The sequence below is a fragment of the Kockovaella imperatae genome, assembly GCF_002102565.1.
Source record: "Kockovaella imperatae strain NRRL Y-17943 chromosome Unknown BD324scaffold_3, whole genome shotgun sequence".
Taxonomy (NCBI): Eukaryota; Fungi; Basidiomycota; class Tremellomycetes; order Tremellales; family Cuniculitremaceae; genus Kockovaella; species Kockovaella imperatae.
The window spans coordinates 155,619-181,899 of NW_019028943.1; the positions used below are offsets into that span (position 1 = coordinate 155,619).

A 26,281-nucleotide genomic window follows, 5' to 3' on the forward strand; every position below is an offset into this window, starting at 1 on the left:
TAAAGAGTTCCCGCGTTAGCCGTGTTCCATTTTTGATTCCGTCATCTTGTGCAGCCGGGGTAGTGAGGGTCTCCTTGTGTCTCTACAAGCTCGCTCTCTTGAGGTGTCAATGGATTCAGCTGGTCCTTCCATGAAACCTTCCATGGGTAGACGGCCCTCTGAGCTGATTGGATCCTCTCCAGAATTCGGAGCGTTCGAATCGGCCGGGCCTGCACCTCTTCATGGCCAACAACCTGACCAGCGGGATCTGCTGTCCTTTGACGATGACGACTTGGCCTTGTTTGACCCACTCTCAAGTGGCAGCGTCCGGGTACCAGCACAACAGGACTTACTAGACGACATTGGGTTCGTAGATTCTCAATCATCCCAGGCTGGATCAAGCCGTCCGGCTCCTATTCACGTCACACTCCCTCCTAGACCGGACGAGATCACACCCGATTACCAGCCTCTGAAATCTCCTCGATCACCTAGGAGACTCTCTGCCCGTCTATCTTTCGGTCCGGGCTCACCGCCTAGAGTATCAGATGCAGGCCGGGATATTGTGTTTCATCCTGCATCGCCGCTTGATCGTGGGCCTCTCCCACCTGCCAATGCGAGGAGGTTAAAATCCGACACTGGCTACCATGGCGATTCAGAGAGTCAGTGGAAGAAAGCGGAGCCGTCGAGTCCTGCTCAGTCGAGACTGCTCAACACGCTCGCAACCACTACCAAAATCGCATCCAAGTGGAAATCAGCCATTGATTCTGGTTTACATTCCAATCCCAATCATCTCCCATCTTCGCAGCCCTTACACCCGACAGATTTTGGGCTCACGCCGACCGCCCTCCCGATTGAAATCACACATGACACTCCTTTCGCTCTTCCTGAGCAGCTGGTGGGCAGTTATATACCGCCGAGCGGTGCCCCAGGATTCGTGAATGAAAAGGTAAAACCGATGCGAGTGGCTGAAGAGAGCGACGAGTGGGCAAGCACAAAGCTCGTGGGGAGACGAGAGAGCACAGATTCAGTCTTGTTGGAGACAGACGCAGATATGGTGAGTGAAGCTGTTTGGCCTAGGGAGCTGACGAGATAAGCTGCGGCGTCATTTGCCGGCTCGGAAGCGTATATCGAATCAGTGGACTCTGCTTTGTAAGTCTGCTTTCCTTCGGATCTATCGCTGACTCGGGAGTCTCACTTGATCAGCACGGCGCGTCGTTGTCCACTCTATACCGTCAGGTCGAGCGATACGCGATGAGTCATAAGGGATCAGGCAATATTCTGGTTGTCAAGGACGGTCACGGGCGGCGGTTTGGCATATTCATGAATGAAGCAATCGTGAAGCGCGATGGCAACTATTACGGGAGTGGGGAATCGTGAGGCGACAGGTGTACGGATGACACTGATGTCTGCAGTTTCATGTTCAAACTGGTCGATTCGGAACAACTGAAGACGTTCCCGTGGACAGGGAGGAACCAATACTTTGCTTTGTGTGAGGGAGGATTTATTTCGTTCGGTGGAGGGTGAGAGAGGTTTTTCAGCCGTGACTGACAGACCCAGATCCGGCGCATACGGCTTGATTCTCGATTCAACATTCACACGCAATTCCTCTGCAACCTGCCCGACATACGACAACGAAGTCTTGTGTTTGTCAGCAGCTACCCGGAATGAGCGTGCCACTGCATTTGACTGCATCGGCCTGGAGGTCTGGGCGACGTGATTGCAGCCCATGGCATGATGAGAACGATACAAAGATTCATTGACAGCAACCATTGGGAACACCGTTGGCTGCCGTACCGTTGGCTTTCTGGATGTTCAAGCGGCAGAAGCAGGACGAAGTTATCGGTACGTCTGCGACGGCCAAGGCGAGTCGCAGATGTGGGTAAACCATTTGAGCCTGTTTCTTCAAGCCCAATCGAGTGACGCACTCGTGATACCCATGGAGTGCCCAGACATTGTTCGGATGTTGATGTGCGAGGGCCAGAGTGGAACTATAGCCCAGATCGTCCTCGTATGTTTTGAGAGCCTCTTCGATATGGCCCTGCTGCAGTTGTAAGGCGGCGTAAGCATGTCGGACGGGCATCATCCATGACCACGGCTGGAGAACACGTTAGCGTCTGCGGGCGCTTTGCTGTCGCGCTCACCTCTCCATAGACCAAGCCATCATATCGCTTCATTGCCTCGCGCAGATGCTCGAATGCAGCTTGAAAGTTGCCTCTGCGGTACTCGATTTCTCCCTCTAGCATTGCTTCTCCGACTTGCAACACGTCTATCGCCTCGTTGGGGAACATCAAGCGGCCTTTGGGAATCTTGGCCATGGTACGCTTCATCTCTTCCAGCTCAATGTCCGCTTCTCTGACCCTGTTTTGAGCTGCGAGCGCGATGCCTCGAGCGTAACGGTGCATCGAGGTCGAGCACGAGTAGAACTCTGGGTCGTCTCTCAAAGGTTTGGCAAGGATCTCATCCCACCTTCCGAAGCGAACATAAACATGTGCCCAGGTACCTAGGAAACCTTCGAGGACATTCGGCATGGTTCGCGCCAAATCCTCGACCGTGTCGGTTTCGACGAGTTTGAGGTTGTCCCTCGCGTCCTCCCAGTTTCCACTTGACATGGCAGCATATACGAGAGAGTGCATGTTGTGTAGTCGAAGGATATTGTACCATAAAGAAGGCTTCCCCTTGGATACGTAGAGTTCGTCATCGAATAACGCTCGACTGTTGGCACTGATGGCTCGACGATAGTCACCGACGAGAACATAGATGTGAGATGGCATATGGTTGAGATGAGAGGCATCGGGGATGAGGCCGTGTAGTTTGTCGCCTGCCGGGACGGCGTTCTCTGGGGTTCCCGACATCTCCATCAGGTGTATGTAGAGGTGAAGGATGCCAGGATGGCGTTTACCCTCGGGCGTGGCGTAAGCCTTGTCGAGGACTTGTTTGGTCCGCACGGCTTGAGATCCAGGCAAAGGTTCGCCAGTCCCAAGATCCCACAATTTCCAGGGTGACAGACACAATAGAGAGTCTGCATATAAAGAGGCCACGTCCAGGTCATCAGGGAACTGGTCGTAGACGTGTCCCATAGCTTCGGCGTAAGCGTGGTTTAATGCTGCAAAATCCCAATCTTCCTCCGTCTCGGGTGTGTCGGGGGGGAATCGATGGATCAACGCCTTGCACAGACCAGCTTCGACTGGAGGAGCATTCTCAGCAAGCCTCAACATCTCATCCTTGTTTTTCATCCATACTTCCATCGTAGAGTTCTTCATCGGTCCCATGACGGCCCAAGACTTGGCGTAGTTGGGCGAGAGAGCCGCCAGCATTGCCCAGAGACTGATGGCACTTGTCGGGTCCCATAAGAGGGCGTTCTCAGCACAATGGGCAGCCTCATCCCCGTGAAAGCCGTGAATCCAGACTAGAGCCCTGTCGAACCAGATCTGAGCTTCTGGCGAGGTCGTACTGATCTCGCGGTGAAACTTGCCAATGTCGAAGTAGGGCTCCGACGGGGGCGGCGACGAGCTCATGGTGGGTTAGGATCGGAGAGTGTTGATTGCTGGCAGGGAAGGGTGCACCAAGTAGAGCCAAGGAATGGCGCCGTTCGTCGGAAGAGGAGGATATGGTGATAAATCGCAGAAACAAGCGGATGGTTCGGCGATCGACCTGCTTGGGTCCGAACGGTCTTTCGGGCAAGATTTGCATCCGAGGGGTGCCGAGCAACAAGAGGACTATAATGTGGAGCTATGTAACATGCTGTCAGGGTAAACATCCTACACATCCAATTGCTACCTACGTGGGTCTTAGATACATACTATCAGAGGATACCCTACACATCCAATTGCCACGTTGCCCTTCCCTTGTAAGACTCTCCCACTTTCAACTCCGTCCTTCTCTCGCCCCACAGCCTCCCTCCCTTGGTCTCCACCATCTTGCGATCATCTCCTTCAGGCAAGATAAAGTGCAGCTTGCCCTTCCATAGAGGTTCATAGCCCATATGATGGATGGTCACTGCTACTCGAACTTGATCGTTCGTGCCAGTGTACGTGACTGTGATCTCCATCTTGGTCGGATCAGACGAGATACCATCGTCTTCAATCCATGAGCTCGTGTACGTCTTGTCTCCCTTGCCGGGGAAGAGGAGGACGCCTCGCCAATCATCGAGTCCGACCACACCGCCTTCCGACATCAACTTTGTATCGATCCCGTCAATGTTTGTCCTTGGCGCACCACTCGTGGACGTCACAGTGGCGTACTCGTGTCCGATCGGAATAATGGTCCCTTCTCGAACAAACATTCCACCGTGATCGATGGGCGTTCCGACAGTCGACCACGTTCCAGCTTTGAACGTACCATGAGGAGCGTGCAAGTCAAAGTAGAGGGACTCGTCGTTGTTTGAACTCTTGGGGAAATACACTTCCTGACTGTGTTGTCCTTCGAACATGGCGGGAGCTTGCAGTATTCGTCCGACTCCACACCATGCTTGGAAGCCATCCAAGACCTTTGACGTGTATAGCTCGGCGTCATTGCGGAATGGGCCGTAGAACAATGGTGCGTTTGTCGGGTCCGCATGAAGGTGACTCTCCCACATGAGATGGTTGCTGCGTAAGGAATGAAGGGAGGGGATTGCTCACAAGTATGGCAAAAGTTCGTAGCGCTGCTTGATGTGAGCTCTGATCAGAGGGAGTACCTGAGGGTACTATGTTGTCAGCGATATCTTCATGGTGCTCACCATCCAAGGCGTGTTAAGCTTGGCATGTCCAGCTCCGTCGTTTGGTGCCGAGTGGATGCAGAACCTCGAATGAAGCATGCCCAGTTGGACCCAACGGACGAACAGCTCTGGAGACGGGATGGGGCCGACAAATCCTCCAATATCTGAGCCATAAGATTGCATGAGGGACAGGCTGCTGTTCAGTTGGATGTGCTGAGACCCTCTCAGGTTCTGCCAGCTGGTGGGGGGGGACAGTCAGTCAGTCTTCAAGCCTCTTGGATCTACCTCGTGAAGTTGTCTCCCGACCAGGTCGAGCAAGCATATTTGAACGCTGCGACGTTGCCACTCCGAGTCAGGACGTAGGTTCTTCGTTCAGGATTGCACTTTTGCAGCGTGGCGTGGCTGAGAGAATGAGTGTCTGTAAGATCGGCAGACTCACCTGTATCGATTCATCAACTCGTTGCCAGTGATCCGGCCCATCAGACCTGTCCTCGTGGGACCTTTGAAGTCGGAGTAGCGCTTGAACTCGATGTCGTTCTTGAACAAGATTTCGTCGTCTCGTGTGAAGTATTCCGAGTTGTCACTGCCAGGTGAGCATGAATCCACAGTCAGACTCACTCCCACATCCCATCACAACCCAACTTGACAAGTCCCTCAACGCCCTCACACCACCATTCTCGGGACCCTTTGGCCGATAAGTCCACCCAGCTCCCATCTGCACTAGCTTGGATCCCACTCGCCCAGATATTTTGCGTCGCTGGCCCGCCTGTGAATGGGTCATGGAACAGACCATCGGCTTGGAGTAATCGCTTGTACGCCGGATGAGTCTTGAGTACGTCTCAAAAAAGCTTTGTGAGCGTGTGGGACCATGCGATCGACCTTACATGGCTTGATGTTGGGAACGACCTTCATCCCTGCTTCATGGTACTTGCCGATCATTCCTTTGAAATCGGGGTATCTGTGCTTGTTCATGTAGAACACCCATCTTTGCCCAGTCTTTTCATCGCACGTGAATCCGGATGAGAGCTGGGGGGAATGAGATGGCGAGGAGGTTTGTTCACTCACATGCATCGCAGAACAAGGGATGTCGTGTTGTTTGCAAAGCTCTGGCCATTTTTCGAGCTCTTCTTGCGCATTGTCCTGGATCGAGAGGTCAGCTTGACATCAGTGTCTCTTCTCACGAGATCAGCGAGCAGCATCGTGGAAGCTAGGCGGGTCAGTCGGCTCTCATACACCCGCTTACCTAGATATCCGAGCCAATCGCGTCCCACGAGCTTTGGTTTGCTCGTTATTTCCGCCAACGTCTTGACGACTGCCTGCACTCCATCACCCAACATGACCCATTCCTCCAATCCTCCCCAATCCTGTGTGAACGTCTTGTAGTACCCTCCACTGGGTATGTCCAGACTCCGTCCGATGTCCCAAGTCGAGACGCTATTCGTCCCGTGAAAGATGGCATAGGTCAATCCCTGGTTACCGTCTTGACCAGGTCGAGGCGTGGAGACCAAGAAAGGCGTATGTTTGTATAAAGGGTCCGATTTGTAAGTGTCGTATCCTGCAACGTCAGCCGCATGAAGGGTGAATGACCTTTCGGACAAGTCGAGTGGCGCCGCTTTCTCTCCCAGACCGAGATGGACATTATCACGTTCGTACCTGTAATGTCGGATGATGCCATGTTCTGTGAGACCATACGATCGTAATCTGACATCGCCCATGATCTGCTCTTCGACGTTGTCTTTGACCCTGAAGACGGCAGAAGCTATTTGGGTCCTCCACGACAGACGAAGCGAGAGACGTCCAGAATCGTTGGACTGAGGAAAGGCAAATGAAGCTGTGTACTCATCGAATGAGAGCACTTCAAACGATAGAGGCTCGACTTTCAGACTGACGTTATCATGTGGAGGTCGAGGTCGAGTGGGACCATGCAGTAGGATCCTGTACGCATTAGCAAGGGGGAATTCCAGCGTCCAAGAAAAGTCTTTGATGTATCGAGTGTTCTTGGTCGATACCAGGGTGAATGAAGTGAGCTTTTGGCCGACTTTGGCGGGACAGGCAGGCACAAAGTCTGTCAAGTCTCTCTCGACGACTGGCATGGTGGTGGTTGAGGGCAGTGCGATGCGGGACCTGTCCGCTCGAAGACTCGTCCAAAGCCGAATGAAGTCACTTTGTCCCGAAAGCCGGTGCCGGTCGGACCGGTGAAATCACGTGGCTCTCAAAAGCCAGTCGCGTAGCGCGTCGTCCAATGTCGTTAATACGTTGACAACGACCATGTCAGAATCTCTGGCCGATTTGTTCTCTGCGTCTTCGCCTCCTCCTGAACATCGGCCGAGGACGCCTTCACCGCCCCCTCAAACGGATCTCCCGTTGTTTTTCAGCCCTGGCGAGACACCCGATAGGCCCCGACATGTCAACGAAGCGAGCGAAGCGGGTTCATCTCGAATCCCGAGCGTGCAGGATCCAGACGTGCGTGTTGAGGGATCGAATGCTGCGATAGACGACTTTGATTGGGGGCCTGTGCCCGGCGTTTCAGAGACAGATATCCAGCTGGTCGATCCGTTAGCAGTGGACGCACTACCGCTGAAGAAGAAACGAGTGATAGCAAAGGTTGATGAGGAGAGGTGCGCTGTGCATGCATAAACTTGCTGACACAGCTTCAGATTGATGGGACCGAACGGATTCCCAGCTTTGATGAAAGCTGCCAAACGGTTCAAAGTCCGGGGCAAAGGTCGAGAGGTGGGTGGTTTCGACTAGTCTCGATCACTCATCTGTTCAGGCGGAAGACTTGCGCGAATTGCTATCGGTATATCAGATGTGGGCCCATGGGATGTTTCCCAAGGGAGATTTCCACGGTACGATCGCTCGCGTTGAGGTCGTTTGCCGAAAGCGCAGGATGGAGGTGGGATATACTTGGTGAATGGGCTGATTTTGGCTTTCAGATGGCGATGAAAGGTTATCGCGAAGCCTTTTACCCCGCTCTGCTAGAGTCACCAGGATCGAGTCCGGGCCCGACTGACAACGATCCGGAGCAGCACTCATCCCCAGCTGTCCGCGCTATGGGCGGCGTTTCTCAAGCAGATGAAGATGGACCTGATATGGATGAATTGTTGGCTATGGAGGAGATGGAGAGGGAACAGATCGAGCCTCTTGGTCCGCCAGAAGATGATGATTGGGACTAGGTCAAGCGTAGAGGTCCCATCTGGTTGTATTTATACATGTAAACTCAGATATCCCCCGGAATCCTCAAAAACTGCCCGATGACGACCGAAGGAAGATCGAAGACCTACAATCGTCAGTCCGATCGCTCTTCCTGCAGACCCACATCCCGTCTGATGGTAAAACAGCAAGAACACGGTACAGACACTCCATTAACGCTCAGCGTGGTGGGCTGGAAAAAGTTTTGCGTCGTATTTTCAAAAGCATGGACTGAGAAGTTTTCCCAGTATGAAATGACGCTGAGGTGGTCAACAGCTCTCAGGGAAGCTTGCACCCACGATGATTTTTCGAATAGGTGGTAGATGTAATTCTTCTTGCCGTACAATTCTGCATCGTTCCTACCGGACAGTGCACAGAATTCCGGATTGGCATAGCAGATCTCGCCTGTTCTTCGCCAGACGGCTGTCGGCGTAGCAGAGTACGAGATGAGCTTTTCGAGTTCCTGGGAGGGTCAGGCGAGCCTTGCAAGCGGGAGAGCGAGACGCACGATCATGGTACGCTGGAAAGACCTCTCGATGAAGACCTCGTCATCTTCACTCATCGGCATTCTGAAGCTGTTAAGCGAGGCCCCAAGGAATCGCTCACTGAAGCGCTATCAAACTAGGTCTGAAGGAGGCAAGGGCATGTACGACGCGCAAAATGTCCTTGCGATCAAAGCTGGGGCATGGGTCAGTCGGCACGTACTGGGGACCTACTTTTTCGTCAAATAGTCCATCAAGATATGATATCCTTCTGTATAGTCGCTGAAGCGTATGAGATGGACTCACGAGATAGGGGACTCACTAGGGCTTCAAGATCTTCCTGTAGACCTCTCCCGGTGTCAAGCTCCTCGTATTCCTTTGCGGAGGTTCAAGAAACGGTCCACCTCCGTCTATATCCAACTTGATGCCATTGCCTATAGCTTCGGACCACGCTTTGAGACCGAGATAGCCGATGTCTCCCGTCTGTGCTGCATTGGTGAACGATTTCGCTTGGAGTGGGTTTGAGCTAGACGGCGATATGAAAGGTTTGTTCTCCCACAGACCGACGTGACCATCCGTCGAACATCCCAGCGAGGTTGGGTCCAGTAGCAGCGCGTCGGAAGGTGGGATAGGATTGAAATTGTCTGGAAGTGTTATAGGTGAGAGGCCACCGAACATGGCATCCAACATCTGGAACTCGTCTGCAGCTGCCGTGACTCCGTAGGCTGTGGGTGAGTTGCGTAGCAGGTCTTTTTGAACTCACGATAAATGGAGGAAGAAGGGACATTCGTGTCGTTGAAGGCGGTTCCCGCGAACGGGTCACTCCATTTGTTGTCAACTGCATCCGAATCGTTGAGCGGCCCAGCGAGCCAAACATCTTCGGGAACATGTTGAGACGTGCTAGCCGTGAGTGGGGGGTCATACGGTATGTCTGGGAGGAGCGAATTCGCAGGAGCTGTCGGGGTCTGGGCCGCCAGGTGAGTCTGACGCGGGTCGAACGTTGACGGATCGGAGGCTAGGGCTGCCTTTGTGGTCTTGGCCGGGGATACATGCGTAGGATGTGGGCGAGACGCATCTGAAGGAGGGTTATTCCAGGTGGAGACTTTGAGACTCACGACGCTCTTCTCCTTCGAGCAGGTATTTTGCCTTTTTCCTCACGCCCTCGACACATTGATCGCCTATACCTTTCTTGACGCATCGGGTACACGGTCGCTCTGGTTGATTAGTTTGATAAGGCGAGACTAGACCCGGCTCACTCTCATCGCATGTCAAATGACTCTTCTGACACGTCAGACACGCTTTGGCAACCTTCTTTCTCGATCGTGCTTTTGGCTTGATGGCTGATGGATCACCTGTCTTACCCCTCGACGAGCCAATGTCCGGGGATGAAGCTCCTGACGTGGATGCTGATCCGTGATCGAGGTGTTGCATGGGTGCGTAGGATAAGGAGAGGTGCACGAGGCGAGGAGGCGTCGGTTTCAATGTCTGCGCGCCATGAAGCAGGAGGGGTTTGTAGGCTGGGAGACAAGGTGAAGCATGTGAGATTGTCATGCAGCAGGAGACCGTTGGACCGGGACCGAGTCGTCGCCGAAATTGATTCCGGGTGGCACATGGTCGTCTGACCTAAACATGCCGTGCAACGTGTGGATGGATATACAGAGGATATTGAGCGAGCTGGACGGGTGGGCAATAGAGCGAGCTTGCGGGTGGACAAGGGCTCGCTGGACGAAGAAGGGCTCGCTGGACGAACAACAGGTCGTCGGAAGGGTGGACAAGTGCTCGCTGGACGAGCGAACAAGAGACCGCTGGACGAGCAACGGAGGGCTCGCTCGGTAATGGCAAAATGACAGTAGCATTCCTTTCTTGGTGGACTCTGCCCTTCCCTGGATGCTTCTGAGCTTCTTTTTGAGCGACAGCGTTCCTGTGACAATGCATCATAAGTGCTATGTAATGTCCGTTCCAATGCATCATAAGTGCTATGTACTGTCCGTTCCTTGTCTCCGAGGAGCGGCAGCAAAGCGACGAGGCAGAGCAGGTGGCCAATGATTAGGTATTTGGTGACCCCACCTTGTTCCTTTATAGTCTATATACCTTGATGCGTGCCCATTCTCTGCTTGCTCTATCATTCGACTGAACTTGTCTCGATCGCACGTCACTTGCTGCTGCTTGTTCTCACTCGTCTGAATCCAATTATTTCCGGACGCCACTGCGACGCCGTCATCTTTACGACATAGCCCTCCCTGTGCGGCGTGGGTATTATGTCCAACCACCAACTTGAATTACCATCCATTGATACATCGAATCCTTCTGGATCGACTACACCTCGATCCAGTCTCACTCCGACTCAAGCTTCATACAAGTTCACTGTTGCTGGGCACACTGTTGACTCGGCTACCACCGAGACTACTGGGGACAGCAGCGGAGCACCGCAGACGATCAAGAAAACCCTAAAATCATCCATTCTCTCAGCCGTCAAAGACTTTGATCCTGCCCATTCTCAACCTGGTGACGTGAGCCTAGGTACGAGTGGATCGTCCCCTTTGCTGGTCGCAGGCGGGCGCCAAGACGAGCCTGTCATCCAGGTGAGTGGGGTTCGACGAAATCCGCAGGCATTACGAGCTCTTGGAACACCATGCTGACATGACTTGACTCTGGTTTTCGACCACGTCCGACTACTCCATCCACTCTGCATCACCACTCCTCACAGACCACTGCCGCCCACGCCGCCCACGTCGCGCACGCCTCGCCCTATCCCATTCCGCGTCGAAACATGGAGGAGCATCGTATCTTGGAAGATGACTCGCATGGCGAGCACGCTTCGCCATCTCGGAAATCCAAATACTCTGGCTCCCCTTCTCGACCCCATATGACGGCGTTGTCACCCCTTCAGGCATTCTCTCCCTTGCAGTCCATGTCACTGCCCTTCAAGGAGCAGAGTGCCGTCTCGGACAAGAGCCCAAGTCTCAGTCGGACGTCCAGTCTGACCCGATCACTCAGCAGGAGACAGAGCCTCATCGCTCATGCGGCCTCATGGGACGCTGGACATGATTATGACGATGAGAACCTGACCAATCCGATGGCCCTGTTCTCCCGTTTGACACTCGTCAAGGCGCCGAGTCAGGACACTGGGCTGAGAAGGTGAGCATATCAGTCGACGAGATCGCTGATGCAGCAAAAGGGCGAAATCCTCATCTGCTCTTGCTCCCTTCACAGGTCAGAGTACCATGAACGATCATGCTCCCGCTACATCGGCTCGTGGACCAAGAAGATCGTTCGCAGCGTCTTCTTTCGCTGGGTTCACTCAAATGTCTAGGCTCCCCTCGCCTTTCTCGGAAGGAGGTGATTCCCTTCATCGATTGAGCCACCTGGCTGGGGTCGGATCAGGTGGCGATGGAGGCATCGGGTACGCACACAAGATGTTGACTCCTGAGCAGGTGGTAGAGATGGCGAGGGATACCGTCCATCCGATCGCGATGCCCGAGGGAGGTCTCAAAGGAGTGGACCTCAAGCGACGCAAAAGCTCAGGGTCAGGTCGGAAGGCGTCCAGCAGCACCACAGACTCGCCTGAACGATCTCAGGTGGCTTTGGAGCCCGTGGAATACGTTCAGCTGGACGATGATACGTTACTCCCGTATGTCGATCGACCGCAAGAGGTCCGAGAACTGTTAGAGACGAACAAGGAGCTGGTCAAGTTACTCAAAGCTGCATTCCCCAAAGAACCACTTCGCGAGCATTGGATAGCGTTACCGCCCGAGGAATGGAATTGGGAAGAATTCATGCGACACCTCACGACGGTCTCTCGCGTCCAGTGTCCCGACTACGCATGGGTGTTCCGGGCCCGTCAATCGATGCGCGCGAGATGCGTCTCGCTGTGGGAAAAACTCGGCACGTGTCTAGGATGCGATGGCGATTTGCTCAACGCGGGAGGTGAAGACGGTCTACCATCTTCCTGGGGAGGTTTGAGTCTCGGCGAAGAGGGCGAGTATGACCCAAGTGCGCATCAAGTGTATATTGAGGCGCTGGAGGCTGGGGAGAGGGAATTCAAAGAAGCGTTTGGAGAGATCGTCGAGGATGAAAATGAGCAAGCGGCAGCTGGGATGACGGCTCTTTTGGGTACCATTGGAGAGGAAGACATTGGTCCATTGGACGATGCACACTTGACGACGGCGCAAAAGGCCAGCAGGACGACAGTGCAGGATCCAATGCTTTCTCCAGATACCTCAAAGCCCTCGGTTCACGGTCACGATGGCCCGAGAAGACCTTCGGCAGACGCTCGACATGAGCGATCCAGGTCGTTTGTTGGATTACAAATCATGACTTCACCCTCCATTTCTCATGCTGCTTTGATGCGCTCTCCATCAGGTACGACTCCTACCACGCCTTCTGCCCACCTACCGATCTTCGATCGAGGTCCTGGCTCGCCTCTCTTCCCCGGTAGCTTTTCAGCTCTATCCGTGGAACCTAATCTCGGACGAAGTGCCAGTGTAGGCCTTGCAGGGGGTGTCAAGGCCGCTCCTGAGACATTTGGAAGGGCGGGATACAGGCCCATCGCAAAGCGACAGAGTGGCGCGGGGTTGTCAGAAAGTGAGTCCCGCTGTCTTCTGCCGCTGCTGACGTTAATTAGGTGCCATCACTTTCGCCAGCGAGTCTGATCCTGGTCTACCCGGAGATGACTGAGCGGGGGCGGGTGTCTCAACGTGTGTTGGCGGCGTGTATACACGTCCAGACGACTTCAGCGATCATGTGCGTGTCAGTACACGAGTATGCTTTTCCTCGTCAATATGTAATATGTCCACCTGCTTTGCCTAGAGTTTACTCTGCTTTGACCAACCTGCTTCACGCTTCACGTGTCACCTGCATCGACCTGCTCTAACCTTTCTGCGCCAAGTTGCTCACGGATTGCAAAGTAAGATGCAGGCGTAGAGTGGATGGTGTATGCGAGCGTCACTGCTTCGGCTTCTGCTTCTGCACAACTTCTTCTGCTTCGCGTTCCGTGCTTCTGCATCTGCGTCGCTGCTTTTTGTGTCACTGATTTGGGTCCTGCTTCTGCATAAATGCTTCTGCTTCTTCTTCTGCGTCACTGCTTCTGCTTTGGCTTCTGCTTCTGCTTCTGTATCTGCTTCTGCTTCTGCTTCTGTATCTGCTTCTGCTTCTGCTTCTGCTTCTGCTTTGCTGATCTGCTTTGGCTTCCTATGTCATTGCTGCGGCTTTGGTTTCTGCTTCTGCATCTGCGTCACTGCTTTGTGTGTCACTGCTTCTTCTTCTGCTTCTGCTTCTGCTTCTGCTTCTGCGTCACTGCTCCTGCATCTACTTATGCTTCTGCTTCTGCCTCCTGCTTCGGATTTATGCTCCATGCTCCTTGCCTGCCTGCTTCTTCTTCTGCTTCTGCTTTGGCTTCCTGCGTCACTGCTTTGTGCTTCACTGCTTTGACTTCTGCTTCTGCTTTGGCTTCCTGCGTCACTGCTTCTGCTTTGGCTTTGGCTTCTTCTTCTGCTTTGGCTTCTGCTTTGGCTTCGGCTGCTGCTCCTGCGTCTTCCTCCTGCTTCATGCTCCGTGCTTCGTGCCTCCCTACTTCTGCTTCTTGCTTCTGCTTCTTGCTCCTGCTTCTGCTTCCACTTCTGTTTCTGGTGCCTCCCGGCTTCTGCTTCAGTTTCTGCTCTGTGTTTTTCTGTCTCCCTGCCCCCCTGCTCTCCTACTTTTGCTTCTGCTTCCTACTTCTGCTTCCTCTGCTTCTTCCCGGCTGATCTCCACCCGCCGCCTGGCCGCAACCCACACCTTTGCTCCAAAGAGATCGGCAGAATTCGGGAGATCTCAGTAGGACTCAGGGATCTCAGTGAATCTCAGCATCGAGCTCAGTATAAGGACGTAGTAGTATCTAAAGCCAGCATCGTAAAAGCTCTCGACGCATCTATCACACTGATCTTACTTCATAATCTTTGACTACCTTGGCCTACTTTGTGACTTGACCTTTGTTCACTTTGACACCTCGACTCCTGCTCGCCGCGACATTACTGCGGGATCCTCGAACAATACAAGTCAAGTGGTTGAGGCTCTTCGACCCGCAACCTGAGCCACAACCCAAGCTTGCTCGTACGACCTTTGTCTTCCATCTGGTCACCGGCGTATAGGCCTCCGGGAACGAGTCGTGACATTCTGCGTCACTGCGTCACTGCATCGCTGCTTTGTGTGTCACTGCTTCGGCGTCACTGCTTCCTGCTTCCTGCTTCTGCTTCCGCTTCTGCATTACGGCTTCCTGCTGTTGCATCTGCTCCATGCTTTTGCTTCTGCTCCTGCATCTTCTTCTGCTTCTGTATCTACATCTGCTTCCGCCTCTGCATCTGCATCTGCTTCATGCTTCTGCTTCTGCTTCTGCTTCTGCTTCTGCTTCTGCTTCTGCTTCTGTGCTTCTGCTTCATGCATCCCGCTTCTGCTTCGCTGCTCCGCTGCGCCTTGGTCCCCGCTCCATGCCCCTCTGCCTGCACATAGATCATACACCTCTCACCACCTCCCCGATACAGGTCGCCCAACTCTACGCTGGTCGACGTATGCAAGGTCTCCTCACCACTATCTGATACGGTCGGTAGGCGTCGTGCACGGTGTTGTCGGGCACCCAGCACCTGGGGTTTCACAGGGGGGGAGTGGCGAGTCATGGCCTGCTTCATCGGCATTCGTAGTACGCAGTGGTGGCCTGCTCCGAGTTTCAGCTTCAATTACAGGAGTGTAGGCGTGGCTTTGCTGGGGTGGTGCGGGCATTGCGTCGCTGGGGTGGTCGTGAGTAGGGACCTGAGTGGGTGAATTGGTGGCCTGCGTGGACTTGCATGGACTTGCGTGGACTTGCGTGGACTTGTGTGGACTTGCTTGGGCGTCTTGTTCGCCATGAGTCGGTGGATGTGCTTCGCTCGGAAGGGTTTGCTTGAGTGGGACTCGGTGGGTATGGCTTGTTCGCGTTATCAAAGGAGGGGTACGAGGGTGTTTTTTGCTGTGCTTCGTTCTGCTGGGTGGTGTTTGCGGGCATCACTTGAGTGGTGTTCGCTGTGCTTTGTTTTGCTAGGTGGTGTTTGCTGGCTCTACTTGAGTGGTGTTCGCCGGACCTCGTTCTGCTGGGTGATGTTCGCTGCGCTCGCTGTACCTCGTTCTGCTGGGTGATGTTCGCCGTACTTTATTCTGCTGGGTGTTCGCTGTACCTCGTTGTACCTCGTTCTGCTGAGTGTTCGCTGTACCTCGCCTCGCTGTTCCTCGTTAGGCTAGGTGCTGTTCCGAGTACCCTGGTCTGGTGGATGTTCGCTGTACCTTGTTCTGCTGAATGGTGTTCGCCGTCATCCGATCGGGAGGCTGCTCGGAATAGCTTGCTCGCCTGTGGCCCTCGCTTCGCTCGGAATAGCTTGTTCGGCCAGTCACCCTCGCTTCGCTCGGGACTAGATTGCTCGCCTACTCACCCTCGCTTTGCTCGGGGTAGCTTGCTCGCCCACTCACCCTCGCTTCGCTCGGGAATTGTACTTTCACCCTGGGACCCACCTCGCTTCGCTCGGAATAGCTTGGTCGCCTGTGGCCCTCGCTTCGCTCGGGCTAGGGGTTAGGTGTTTGAGAGGGGCCCACCACTTTTTTCTGCTTCACGTTCATGCTCATCTCGTCTGCCACACTCTCGCTTTTCTGCTTTGCCACAATGCGCAACATTTGTTTTCGTCTGCTTTGCTTCTTGTTCATTTTGTTGTTTCTGCTTTGCTTCCGTTCAATTTGTTTTCGTTTCGTGATCCTGCTTTGCTTCGACTGTTCTGCTTTGGCTCCGTTCGACTGTTTTCGCGCCACGCTGCTTCCGTCTCTCGCCTGTTGCTCACCCTCGGATGGGACTCGTCGTGATCCGTGGAAGCGACCTCTTGCCACAGCGTATCGACCATCGTCGCGAGCGGTGGTACCTGCCCCCTTAAGCAGGTTGCGGGTTCGCTCGCTGGCTCCGCAGGTCTACTCAGGGTGAGGAGGTGAGACTGGATCGCTGTGGTTGCGTTCGCAGGAGGCGATGCTTCGTTCTCATGGGTAAGACTGGGATGTGGGTGGGACCAGGGTGGTTGTGTTGCTCGCTGGTGTGGTGGGGTGGTCGCCCTTGGTGTTGTAGATGCCAATCGCTGTGATATGCCAATGGTGTTGTAGATGCTCGGTCTGCTCGGTCTGCTCGCTGCCGTATACACTCGCTCTGCTCGGTCTGCTCGCTGCTGTAGATGCTCGCTGATGTAGATGCTCGCTGTTGTAGATGCTCGCTGTTGTAGATGCTCGCTGTTGTAGGTGCTCGCTCTGCTCGCTGTTGTAGATGCTCGCTGTTGTAGGTGCTCGCTCTGCTCGCAAGTATGGATGTCTGCTCTGCTTGCTCCGCTCGCTGCTGTAGATGCTCGGTGCTGTAGATGCTCGCTGCTGTAGATGCTCGCTCTGCTTGCAAGTATGGATGCTCGCTGCGCTCGCTGTAGTGGACGCTCGCTCTGCTCGCGGGTAGAGATGCTCGCTGCGCTCGCCTGATACCAAGCCCCCCGCCCCTCCCCCACCCCCCCGTAAGAGGTTTTGAGAGGACCCCACCACTTTTTTTTGCTCCATGTCCCACGTCGTATTCTGCTTCCTGTGTGTGACCCGCCGTCACCTTGTTTTGCTCTGCGTCCGTTTCTCTCAGTCTCGGTGTCTCCTGCTTTGCTTCAGATGTTTCGATGTTTCCTGCTTTGCTTCAGATGTTTCGATGTTTCCTGCTTTGCTTCCGTTTTCAAGTTGATTCAATGAGACGAACCTCTGCTTGTGGCAGAGTTCAGGGAGGGGACATGCTCATCTTGTGTGTTGTCTGCCTGGCCCCTCCTCGCTTGCTTCATGGGTGGCTTATCTTTATGCTGGTTGTTGCTTGCTCGTTTCGCTGTGTCAGTCGTCTGTTGCTTGCATGACTCCGTTGCTTGACCCTGGACGGAAGCTCGCAGGGTCACTTCTAAAGGTATCCGCATGCAGAGCGAGCGACTGTTTCCATTCTCCGCGCGGTAACACCCACAGGGAGATGCCTAACCATGAAACAAAACGCTGACACAGCTTACATAAGCTCTGCCACCAGAGCCTCACGCACGCGTCTGACTCATGGCGGTTCGTTCTACATTGGCAAGGGCTCGGCTTTACAGCTTGCGCCTTTTGATCACCGATCTTGCAAAGAAGTACGGTGCGTGCCCTCCCGGCTCCCAACCTATGTCACATGCATGTACTCGATACTGGTCGGTCCCGCTGTCCTAGGCGGACAGGAGATTCCGCTGCCACCTCGAGGACTGGCCCTTCGCCGTGCGTGGTGACGGCCTTCTGTCCCTCAGATCACCTCGGTGCGGTGTCCTGCAGCAAGAGGCCATCATTGCCGTGGGTGTACACGAGTGAACCTCGACGACATCTCAGAATGAATAGAGGTTGTTGAATCCATCACTGATCGCGATGAGCTGGCGGCTACTCTCTGACGCGTGCCAGGTATGTATAGCTCTCCAAAGAGATCCCGCATTTCATGCCCTACGCCTCCTTCGAGAAAGGGTTGGACGGACGACTCGATTTTAAAAAGGCCGAGATGTCGTCTTCCGTTGCGACTCTTCACTTATTATTCATCAGCCTTGTTCTACACAGCGCCTTACCTATCACCTCAAAGGCTGATCGCAATCCCCCCTCTCCTCTGCATCCAAGTCTAGATCGCATGCACCCCCCCCCCCCCCTTGTGCATCCATCTCTAGTCTTCTGATCCCATCCAGGATCGTCTGACCGCCTTAATACTGACGCTGGTTCCAGAACACCTCTCCGCACACCTCATCACTCACTTTCGCTACTGACCCAGGGATGAGACGCTTTTACCATCCTTTGGAGAAGACGAACCGTGTTTAACAGAAGAATCAAATAGGGAACAGCGAGTAGACCCACCGCCTTGACACTGTTCATTTCTCATCTACTCTTCTCTTTCACTCCCTTGCCGACTGGTATCGTTCAAGAGAGGTGTTGATCCCCAAGTAGGTCCAGCTGGATTCGAAGCTGATCCTCGTGTTAGATAGAGCTCCATCCATCTGGCTAAAATCTCTCGTGGATCAGATTCGTCTCGCCTTTCACAGGGTTTTTTCTCTCTGCTCTTCAAGCTTTGCCTGTGAGTTACGCGTCCTAGCTGTCTCTGACCGGATCAGTCTCTCCGTTGGCTGTCTCTGGCACCATGCCTTCAAAGCGACAGTGTTGAATTGTCACCAGTGACGAGGAGGAGCGAAGGCCTGGACCTACCGCTCGCTCTTCTCCATCTGTTCAAGCAGTCAATCCTCCTGCGGCCGCTGCAAGCTCTGCTGCCTCCCCTGCTTCCCCTGCAAGCTCTGCTGCTGCCGCTCCCAAAAAGGTGACGCGAGCGCGTCGCAGCACTGCTGCGGCCATCGCGTCTGTGAGCTAGACCGATGGAGATACACCGCTGACCCAAAAAGGCACAGGCCAAAGGAAGAAAAAGGCCAACAATCTTGATGGCTTTGTGGTGGACGATGATGAAGAAGACTCAAAAGACGGTGATACCGACGTGAGTTGCCGAGCCTACTACCTCGACCACTGAAGCTTCTACAGAATGACAAACCTCAAACCGGCAAGAAGACCAAGAAGACCAAGAAGACCAAGAAGATCAAGAAGGATGACGACGATGCAAGCGAGCCTTGATTGGACCACGCAACTCCGGCCGTCGCACTTGCCATTCAGCAATGGACTGAGGGAAAGGGTACCCTCTCCGGGGTGAACAATGCTCAAGCCGGATGTGAGTCTGAGTCTGAGTATGAATGATTTTCCAACACGAGTTCTCTCAGTTCTTGCCGCAGCCATGCACGTTCGACAGGCTGCTGAGCGCATTTGACTTGATCAGAACACTATCATCCCTCTTTGACAGGCCAAAGTCGAGGCTCGACTCCAGGGTGTGAGCGGCAATCTAATGCTTGTCCAGGCCTTGCTTGGAATTTACAGCGACTTTGATGGCCGTGACAACATCAAAGCGAGCCTCCTTGATGCAAAAAATCGATGCATCACGCTTCAAGACTCGGTAAAGGCCTTTACAATTCCCTCGTCTACCAATGCCGCCGCGGGACCTTTGTTCACTTCCAATGCCGCCGCGGGACCTTTGACCACTCAACAGGGAGAAGAAGGCGATGATGACCAGGCTTAGTCCTTTTTTCCCTTTTTCCTTGCACTCAACATATGGACCTCTCAATGTCAACGTTCCCTCAGCCCAGCGCCGGTGACCATGCAGATCCCCACACAAATCGCAGCGTCCTACTTTTGAGCAAAGCAAACGGTTTAGGCGCCTGTTACGATGGAACCTGAGCAGACTTTTGGCGTCAACCTGACTACCATTCTCCAGGGCAGTTTGTAGCACAGAGTGCACGAGTCTACATAGCAGATTAAGCGGAATATGATCATGTTCAGCAGAGAACCAGACGGTCATTCAAAATTACGATTCATAACATGACAGGACATGACGGTCGGTGTGTGGATCACTCAAAGTGGACTTGAGCCATCAGAACGAGGGCGGAGGGGGCCATTCACCTTGGTCTAGGCGTCATCTTCCTCATCATCCTCGTCATCTTCCTCATCATCTTCCTCGTCATCTTCCTCGTCATCTTCCTCGTCATCTTCCTCGTCATTCCCATCGTACTCAATATCACAGTCATTATCAATGAGATGGTCCGAGAGGACGTATCCTTGCTTGGTGCGTTGTCGCTTCTCACCGACCTGTCGAGAGCCGGAGTAGTAGTCACATTTGGGCTTTTGAGCAGCTTGCTTCTTGAGTCTTTGCACGGAGCAGGACGACCTCTATTGATGGACTTGGACTGGAGCATCTAGAGGTTGAAGTTTGACCGCAACGGCGCAGAGTGTGTCATTTGCGGGTTGGATTCAGCAGGATGAAGAGGAACGGCAGCGTTAGGGAGATTGGCAACAGGGGATGCAGGTGTGAGAGCAACTACAGCGGACCTGAGCTTGTTCCCATCATGAACACCTTTCTCTTTGCGAGACATGCCTCAATCAGTGCTGTGGCGCCAAGGTGCTGTTTGGTCATGTGAATCAGCTCCTCCAACTTGTCTTTGAGGACCTTCTTGTCTTTAATATCCATAGCATTGAGAGTCTTCTGGACTTCCTCCAATATCGTCAACAGCTTCCTCCAACATCGTCAACAGCTTCGTGTGGTCGGACTGGGTCATGGTGGAAATCTCTAGGTGAACATCCCATCGTCATGTTAGGATCGGTCCGGCTAGACAAGCCTACACCATATACACCTAGCCTATATCCATCCTACACCTATCCTACACCTACCCTACACCTATCCTATGTCTGCCCTACATCTATACCTACCCTATTGTAGATCGTGGTTCCTCCCAGGGTAAAAAAGTGGGCCCTGGTGGGACCAATCTTTCTTTCTTCCTAAGGATCAAATTATCATAGGTTACTTATACTACCTCTTGCTTTCACCCATGAACCAGTACCGTGACCTCACTTGTACTTCTTGCTCTTCCCCTTGACTTGCCGGATCCTTCCAAGTCAACACCCCTCGAAACCACTGTCCGACCAATCCACAAGTTTACCAGTTCATTCACTGAAAGGAACTCAAGCTCCGATAAACCGTTACCGTCCACCTGTCTTTGAATCACGAGGTTTTCAAGGACACGGTCGTAACACTACGGGCGCACATCCGCACTGCGCACCGCTGGAGACCGCACTTGGGGGCAACTCTCATTCATAAAGAGGGGTTGTGTTACGGCGGGGCTTACCAAATAGAAGAGGGCAAGTACCGTTTGTAATAAGCGCACCTTCTATTAGAAAGGGATAGCTTTGGTGTACGGACGGCTGGGTCTTGCAGCTGGGTGCGAAGTACAGTTGCAAGAGTAGTTGAGAGTGATAGTGATTGAGATGCAATAAGGTGAAGTGGTGAAGAAGTTGAAAGGGATTGTACTGAAACTGGGTAAACTGAGAATTGTTCTCTGAGGGAAAAGAAGACTACAAACCACCTCCTTATATAGTTTTTTGGAAGGCCCTATGGACCCACTATGTAGACACTACAAGATCTGCGTGCAAGTTGCACGGTGGGAAAAGATCTATCTGGGATCTGCGTGTAAGTTGCACGCTGGGAAAGATCTATCTGGGATCTGCGTGTAAGTTGCACGAAGATCTCCTTTTTCTACTTCAGGAATATTGGGGAGCGTCTGGATCTGCGTGTAAGTCGCACGCTGGGAAAGTGTGGCAAATATAGAAGAGGCTGCGTATCACACATTAAGGATGAGTTGGTGTTAGGATACGTCTGAGCGTATCGTAACAGCGGCGAGTGGAGATGAGCCGGGTCGTAACAGTAGCCCCCTCCCCCCCAAGGCAAGTTCCATCGAGCCAAAGTGATGTTGCATTGGGGAAGTCAAGCAAGGTAGGTGTTGTCCTGTCGAGGTGAAGCCGAAGAGGAAGCCAAAGCATGTGTCTTGATGTGTCGAAGTATGTATTCCCATGTGTTGAGGTATTCTTGTTTGAAGTGACGAAGATTCGGTGTTTTTGGTGTCGAAGATTTATCTTTGTAAGGACAAAGTTGGGCCTTCTGGAAATTTCCCAAAGTGGGGGGGAGTGCCACAGGGGTCTCTGGGGACTTGTTTTCGTCGCTTTCAGCGCATTCACTTGTTTCTATGCCCATCCCATCATCCTGACATCCCTGCAGCAGCTATGCCTTCCAGACTCAGCAAACGAGCCAGAAATGACCCTAGGAGTGAATCTCCTCTCACTCCTGTCCCTGAGGAGGACCCCCAGCCGCAGGATACACCCAAGCATGCCCCAGAGTCTCCTCTCGATGCCAAAATCGAAGATCCAGCCCAGGAAACAGTTCCAGCCCCTGAGCAGCCAGAGGCAGCAGGACAAGCAGAAATCACCGAAAACATCCAATCCGAGGCTGTGAAGGCCAGACTGGCCCTGGTAAAGGACATTGAACACTTGGGGGTTCTCCACATCGATTCTGACGCTTGCCAGAGGTGCCAGGCTGAGAACAAGGCCTGCCTGACTGCTGGGCAAGAGACCAGGGACAAATGGGCAAGCAAACATTGTTCTAAAGGTTCTTCAAAGTGTTCCCACTGTGTTGGGGTGGGCCAGCCCTCCAGCTTTGTACCCAAGGCCAGGAGCTCAAGAATGGCGACGAGATACAGCCCTGGTGACAAGCAAGAGATGGTGAGGGATTTGGTGGGTCTTGCAGAGGCCTGGGAGGCTCAGATGACTGTCAGGTTTCGTTGGCTGAGGAATGAAGAATAGGATTATTCTTGACGAAGGCAGGCGAGACGAGGCGAAGGCTTCCGATATTCGGCGAGGATAGTCGAATAAAGGTAAGACGAAGGCTAGTGTCAAAGGACCAGAGAGAGGTTGGCTGCGACAGATATTCGAGGCGTAATTCGGCGAACTCAAGGCTATCAAAGGCAACTGAAGGCGAGCTGAGGCGAGCTAAGACGACTAAAGGCAAAGGGCGGCAATGGGATGCAAGATCTAGTAGTATTGAACTTCAATCTTGGATCGCTGGTCTATCTAAGGCTATCTGCGGCTGCTATATATATCCTTCGCCGATCCTTCACCTGTCAATCAATACTCATGCCAAGATCCTGTCTTTCGGTGATCCACTCTGCTTTTCTCGCCGAGCTTTTGATTAGATAGTGAAGTGAAGGCGAGCTTCGGCGAATATCTTGACGAGCCGTTGAAGTTGAGGCGAGATATCGGTATTTCGGGGTCATGACCTTGTGGCGTTCTGACAATGACGTCTGATTCTGCCCTGGAGAAGCTGGCCAGGCAGGGGGTCCTGGGTCTGATCCAGAGGGCCAAGGAGGCCTTTGATTTGTAGTGAAATGTCGATAAAAACATGCTGTTACAACCCTGTCCTGGAAGACCTCAAATTCAAAGACAGGCGGATAGTAGTCGTTTAGTCGAGCTTAAGACCGGTTTGGTGGTTGGACTTGTAAAATTGGGATTGGTCGGACGGCTAGGAACGGCTTGGAAGGATCAGGCAAGCCAGGGTAGAGGAATAGCAATAATGAGGTCTGCTGAACTACTGCATGAAAAGATAAAGAAGAAGAAGAGTAGTAAAAAGTAACCTATGATAATTGGATCCTTAGGGAAGAAGAACTGACAGTCTGTAGAAGTCTTCCTTTTATACCTTTTGCTCAGGTACCCATTGATTACGATCCCTACCTGGTAAACGATCCATGCGGGACAGGCGTGCCAGCTTGCCAGCCAAAGTAGGCGAGGCCGGGGGATAGGTAGGCGAGGTAGTCGAGGTCGTAGGATAGGTAGCCGCGGTAGGCAAGGTCGTAGGATAAGTAGGCGAGGTAGGCGTGGTCGTGAGATAGGTAGGCGAGGTCGTTTGTCATGGTCCTAACGGTATCCCCCCACTAAGTGGTGAAGTCCCATCCACCACAACTGCAACCACCTTGACTACCGCCAGCCTTGGTTAGCCATAGTAAGCCCGTCCTTGGCCATCCTGATGGGGGGTGGCCAGCACAACGTGATTGATGGTGCAAGTGCGGACACAGCTTGATTTACAGTGCCCGCACCAATCGTTGCAAATTGCCAATGCTCGGGGTGAGACCGTACCAGCCATACTAAGGTTTGCAGGCGCCTGCTCCGGCCGTTCCAAGCGGGTTCAGCACCTATCAAGGCGCGAAAGGCGGGATAGACGGGGTTGTAAGACCGTGGGAGCCCGTAGTAAGGTGTAGCAGGGTATAAAGGTGAAACTGCGGCCGCAGGTTTATGAATTTGATCCTGCAACGCCCGCACTTGTCCTTTCTGCGCCGGCACTTTGCAAACATGTCTCTACCAGGCCTTACTGCAGCCTCCCTCACCCCACAGGTTCTTCAATGGCTTTAGGAGTACACTGTGAGTGATAAGTGCGACTGTAGTGCGGTACTAAAGGTCCGCAGTTGGCGACCATGCCCCGCAGTGACCCGCAGAGCCCCCGCACTTTGAAGTCCAGCTCATCATCTCATGCACATACCGCAGATGCGCCCGCATCACCCGCATATAGTCCGTGTCAGAACGCCACAAGGTCATGACCCCGAAATACCGATATCTCGCCTCAACTTCAACGGCTCGTCAAGATATTCGCCGAAGCTCGCCTTCACTTCACTATCTAATCAAAAGCTCGGCGAGAAAAGCAGAGTGGATCACCGAAAGACAGGATCTTGGCATGAGTATTGATTGACAGGTGAAGGATCGGCGAAGGATATATATAGCAGCCGCAGATAGCCTTAGATAGACCAGCGATCCAAGATTGAAGTTCAATACTACTAGATCTTGCATCCCATTGCCGCCCTTTGCCTTTAGTCGTCTTAGCTCGCCTCAGCTCGCCTTCAGTTGCCTTTGATAGCCTTGAGTTCGCCGAATTACGCCTCGAATATCTGTCGCAGCCAACCTCTCTCTGGTCCTTTGACACTAGCCTTCGTCTTACCTTTATTCGACTATCCTCGCCGAATATCGGAAGCCTTCGCCTCGTCTCGCCTGCCTTCGTCAAGAATAATCCTATTCTTCATTCCTCAGCCAACGAAACCTGACAGTCATCTGAGCCTCCCAGGCCTCTGCAAGACCCACCAAATCCCTCACCATCTCTTGCTTGTCACCAGGGCTGTATCTCGTCGCCATTCTTGAGCTCCTGGCCTTGGGTACAAAGCTGGAGGGCTGGCCCACCCCAACACAGTGGGAACACTTTGAAGAACCTTTAGAACAATGTTTGCTTGCCCATTTGTCCCTGGTCTCTTGCCCAGCAGTCAGGCAGGCCTTGTTCTCAGCCTGGCACCTCTGGCAAGCGTCAGAATCGATGTGGAGAACCCCCAAGTGTTCAATGTCCTTTACCAGGGCCAGTCTGGCCTTCACAGCCTCGGATTGGATGTTTTCGGTGATTTCTGCTTGTCCTGCTGCCTCTGGCTGCTCAGGGGCTGGAACTGTTTCCTGGGCTGGATCTTCGATTTTGGCATCGAGAGGAGACTCTGGGGCATGCTTGGGTGTATCCTGCGGCTGGGGGTCCTCCTCAGGGACAGGAGTGAGAGGAGATTCACTCCTAGGGTCATTTCTGGCTCGTTTGCTGAGTCTGGAAGGCATAGCTGCTGCAGGGATGTCAGGATGATGGGATGGGCATAGAAACAAGTGAATGCGCTGAAAGCGACGAAAACAAGTCCCCAGAGACCCCTGTGGCACTCCCCCCCACTTTGGGAAATTTCCAGAAGGCCCAACTTTGTCCTTACAAAGATAAATCTTCGACACCAAAAACACCGAATCTTCGTCACTTCAAACAAGAATACCTCAACACATGGGAATACATACTTCGACACATCAAGACACATGCTTTGGCTTCCTCTTCGGCTTCACCTCGACAGGACAACACCTACCTTGCTTGACTTCCCCAATGCAACATCACTTTGGCTCGATGGAACTTGCCTTGGGGGGGAGGGGGCTACTGTTACGACCCGGCTCATCTCCACTCGCCGCTGTTACGATACGCTCAGACGTATCCTAACACCAACTCATCCTTAATGTGTGATACGCAGCCTCTTCTATATTTGCCACACTTTCCCAGCGTGCGACTTACACGCAGATCCAGACGCTCCCCAATATTCCTGAAGTAGAAAAAGGAGATCTTCGTGCAACTTACACGCAGATCCCAGATAGATCTTTCCCAGCGTGCAACTTACACGCAGATCCCAGATAGATCTTTTCCCACCGTGCAACTTGCACGCAGATCTTGTAGTGTCTACATAGTGGGTCCATAGGGCCTTCCAAAAAACTATATAATGAGGTGGTTTGTAGTCTTCTTTTCCCTCAGAGAACAATTCTCAGTTTACCCAGTTTCAGTACAATCCCTTTCAACTTCTTCACCACTTCACCTTATTGCATCTCAATCACTATCACTCTCAACTACTCTTGCAACTGTACTTCGCAC

At 53.2% G+C, this 26,281-nt stretch overlaps 10 protein-coding genes across 10 annotated transcripts; 6 read left to right on the plus strand and 4 right to left on the minus strand.

Moving 5' to 3' along the window:
• Positions 1–142: 142 nt before the first annotated feature.
• Positions 143–1,696, plus strand: BD324DRAFT_641231 (TLD-domain-containing protein; the record flags this gene model as incomplete). Its single annotated transcript, XM_022017410.1, has 5 exons — positions 143–1,033; positions 1,074–1,128; positions 1,169–1,352; positions 1,392–1,499; positions 1,537–1,696. 5 exons carry the CDS (start codon positions 143–145, stop codon positions 1,694–1,696), a joined length of 1,398 nt encoding a protein of 465 aa, XP_021872737.1.
• A 36-nt stretch (positions 1,697–1,732) lies between these two features.
• Positions 1,733–3,494, minus strand: BD324DRAFT_577173 (TPR domain protein; the record flags this gene model as incomplete). The annotated part of the gene is made up of 2 exons (XM_022013244.1): positions 1,733–2,074; positions 2,121–3,494. 2 exons carry the CDS (start codon positions 3,492–3,494, stop codon positions 1,733–1,735), a joined length of 1,716 nt encoding a protein of 571 aa, XP_021872738.1.
• Positions 3,495–3,653: 159 nt separating this feature from the next.
• BD324DRAFT_617654 (putative glicosidase) lies at positions 3,654–6,934 on the minus strand. The gene is made up of 10 exons (XM_022014943.1): positions 5,919–6,934; positions 5,857–5,882; positions 5,741–5,815; positions 5,560–5,701; positions 5,294–5,513; positions 5,115–5,258; positions 4,961–5,077; positions 4,697–4,913; positions 4,599–4,663; positions 3,654–4,565 (listed from the first exon to the last, which is right to left on the minus strand). The coding sequence occupies exons 1-10, from the start codon at positions 6,766–6,768 to the stop codon at positions 3,794–3,796; spliced, it is 2,628 nt and encodes an 875-aa protein (XP_021872739.1). The 5' UTR covers positions 6,769–6,934; the 3' UTR covers positions 3,654–3,793.
• A 9-nt stretch (positions 6,935–6,943) lies between these two features.
• On the plus strand, positions 6,944–7,851 carry BD324DRAFT_648984 (replication fork protection component Swi3-domain-containing protein; the record flags this gene model as incomplete). Its single annotated transcript, XM_022017913.1, has 4 exons — positions 6,944–7,293; positions 7,333–7,408; positions 7,449–7,571; positions 7,612–7,851. The coding sequence occupies 4 exons, from the start codon at positions 6,944–6,946 to the stop codon at positions 7,849–7,851; spliced, it is 789 nt and encodes a 262-aa protein (XP_021872740.1).
• A 22-nt stretch (positions 7,852–7,873) lies between these two features.
• On the minus strand, positions 7,874–9,892 carry BD324DRAFT_295567 (hypothetical protein). The gene is made up of 10 exons (XM_022012406.1): positions 9,606–9,892; positions 9,465–9,563; positions 9,113–9,424; positions 8,672–9,065; positions 8,584–8,631; positions 8,474–8,545; positions 8,376–8,436; positions 8,167–8,330; positions 7,995–8,127; positions 7,874–7,955 (listed from the first exon to the last, which is right to left on the minus strand). Exons 1-10 carry the CDS (start codon positions 9,778–9,780, stop codon positions 7,896–7,898), a joined length of 1,518 nt encoding a protein of 505 aa, XP_021872741.1. The 5' UTR covers positions 9,781–9,892; the 3' UTR covers positions 7,874–7,895.
• Positions 9,893–10,720: 828 nt separating this feature from the next.
• Positions 10,721–13,150, plus strand: BD324DRAFT_295692 (hypothetical protein). The gene is made up of 3 exons (XM_022012407.1): positions 10,721–11,487; positions 11,528–12,933; positions 12,974–13,150. Exons 1-3 carry the CDS (start codon positions 11,120–11,122, stop codon positions 13,024–13,026), a joined length of 1,827 nt encoding a protein of 608 aa, XP_021872742.1. The 5' UTR covers positions 10,721–11,119; the 3' UTR covers positions 13,027–13,150.
• Positions 13,151–13,860: 710 nt separating this feature from the next.
• On the plus strand, positions 13,861–14,509 carry BD324DRAFT_617672 (hypothetical protein). The gene has a single exon (XM_022014944.1). The coding sequence runs from the start codon at positions 13,896–13,898 to the stop codon at positions 14,091–14,093; it is 198 nt and encodes a 65-aa protein (XP_021872743.1). The 5' UTR covers positions 13,861–13,895; the 3' UTR covers positions 14,094–14,509.
• A 746-nt stretch (positions 14,510–15,255) lies between these two features.
• On the plus strand, positions 15,256–15,987 carry BD324DRAFT_295723 (hypothetical protein). The gene has a single exon (XM_022012408.1). It carries the CDS (start codon positions 15,495–15,497, stop codon positions 15,924–15,926), a length of 432 nt encoding a protein of 143 aa, XP_021872744.1. The 5' UTR covers positions 15,256–15,494; the 3' UTR covers positions 15,927–15,987.
• On the plus strand, positions 15,684–16,643 carry BD324DRAFT_617674 (hypothetical protein). Its single transcript, XM_022014945.1, is given in 2 exon segments — positions 15,684–16,607; positions 16,624–16,643. The coding sequence occupies 1 exon segment, from the start codon at positions 15,968–15,970 to the stop codon at positions 16,319–16,321; it is 354 nt and encodes a 117-aa protein (XP_021872745.1). The 5' UTR covers positions 15,684–15,967; the 3' UTR covers positions 16,322–16,607; positions 16,624–16,643.
• An 8,231-nt stretch (positions 16,644–24,874) lies between these two features.
• Positions 24,875–25,443, minus strand: BD324DRAFT_648990 (hypothetical protein; the record flags this gene model as incomplete). Its single annotated transcript, XM_022017914.1, has 3 exons — positions 24,875–24,895; positions 24,949–25,143; positions 25,198–25,443. 3 exons carry the CDS (start codon positions 25,441–25,443, stop codon positions 24,875–24,877), a joined length of 462 nt encoding a protein of 153 aa, XP_021872746.1.
• Positions 25,444–26,281: the final 838 nt, after the last annotated feature.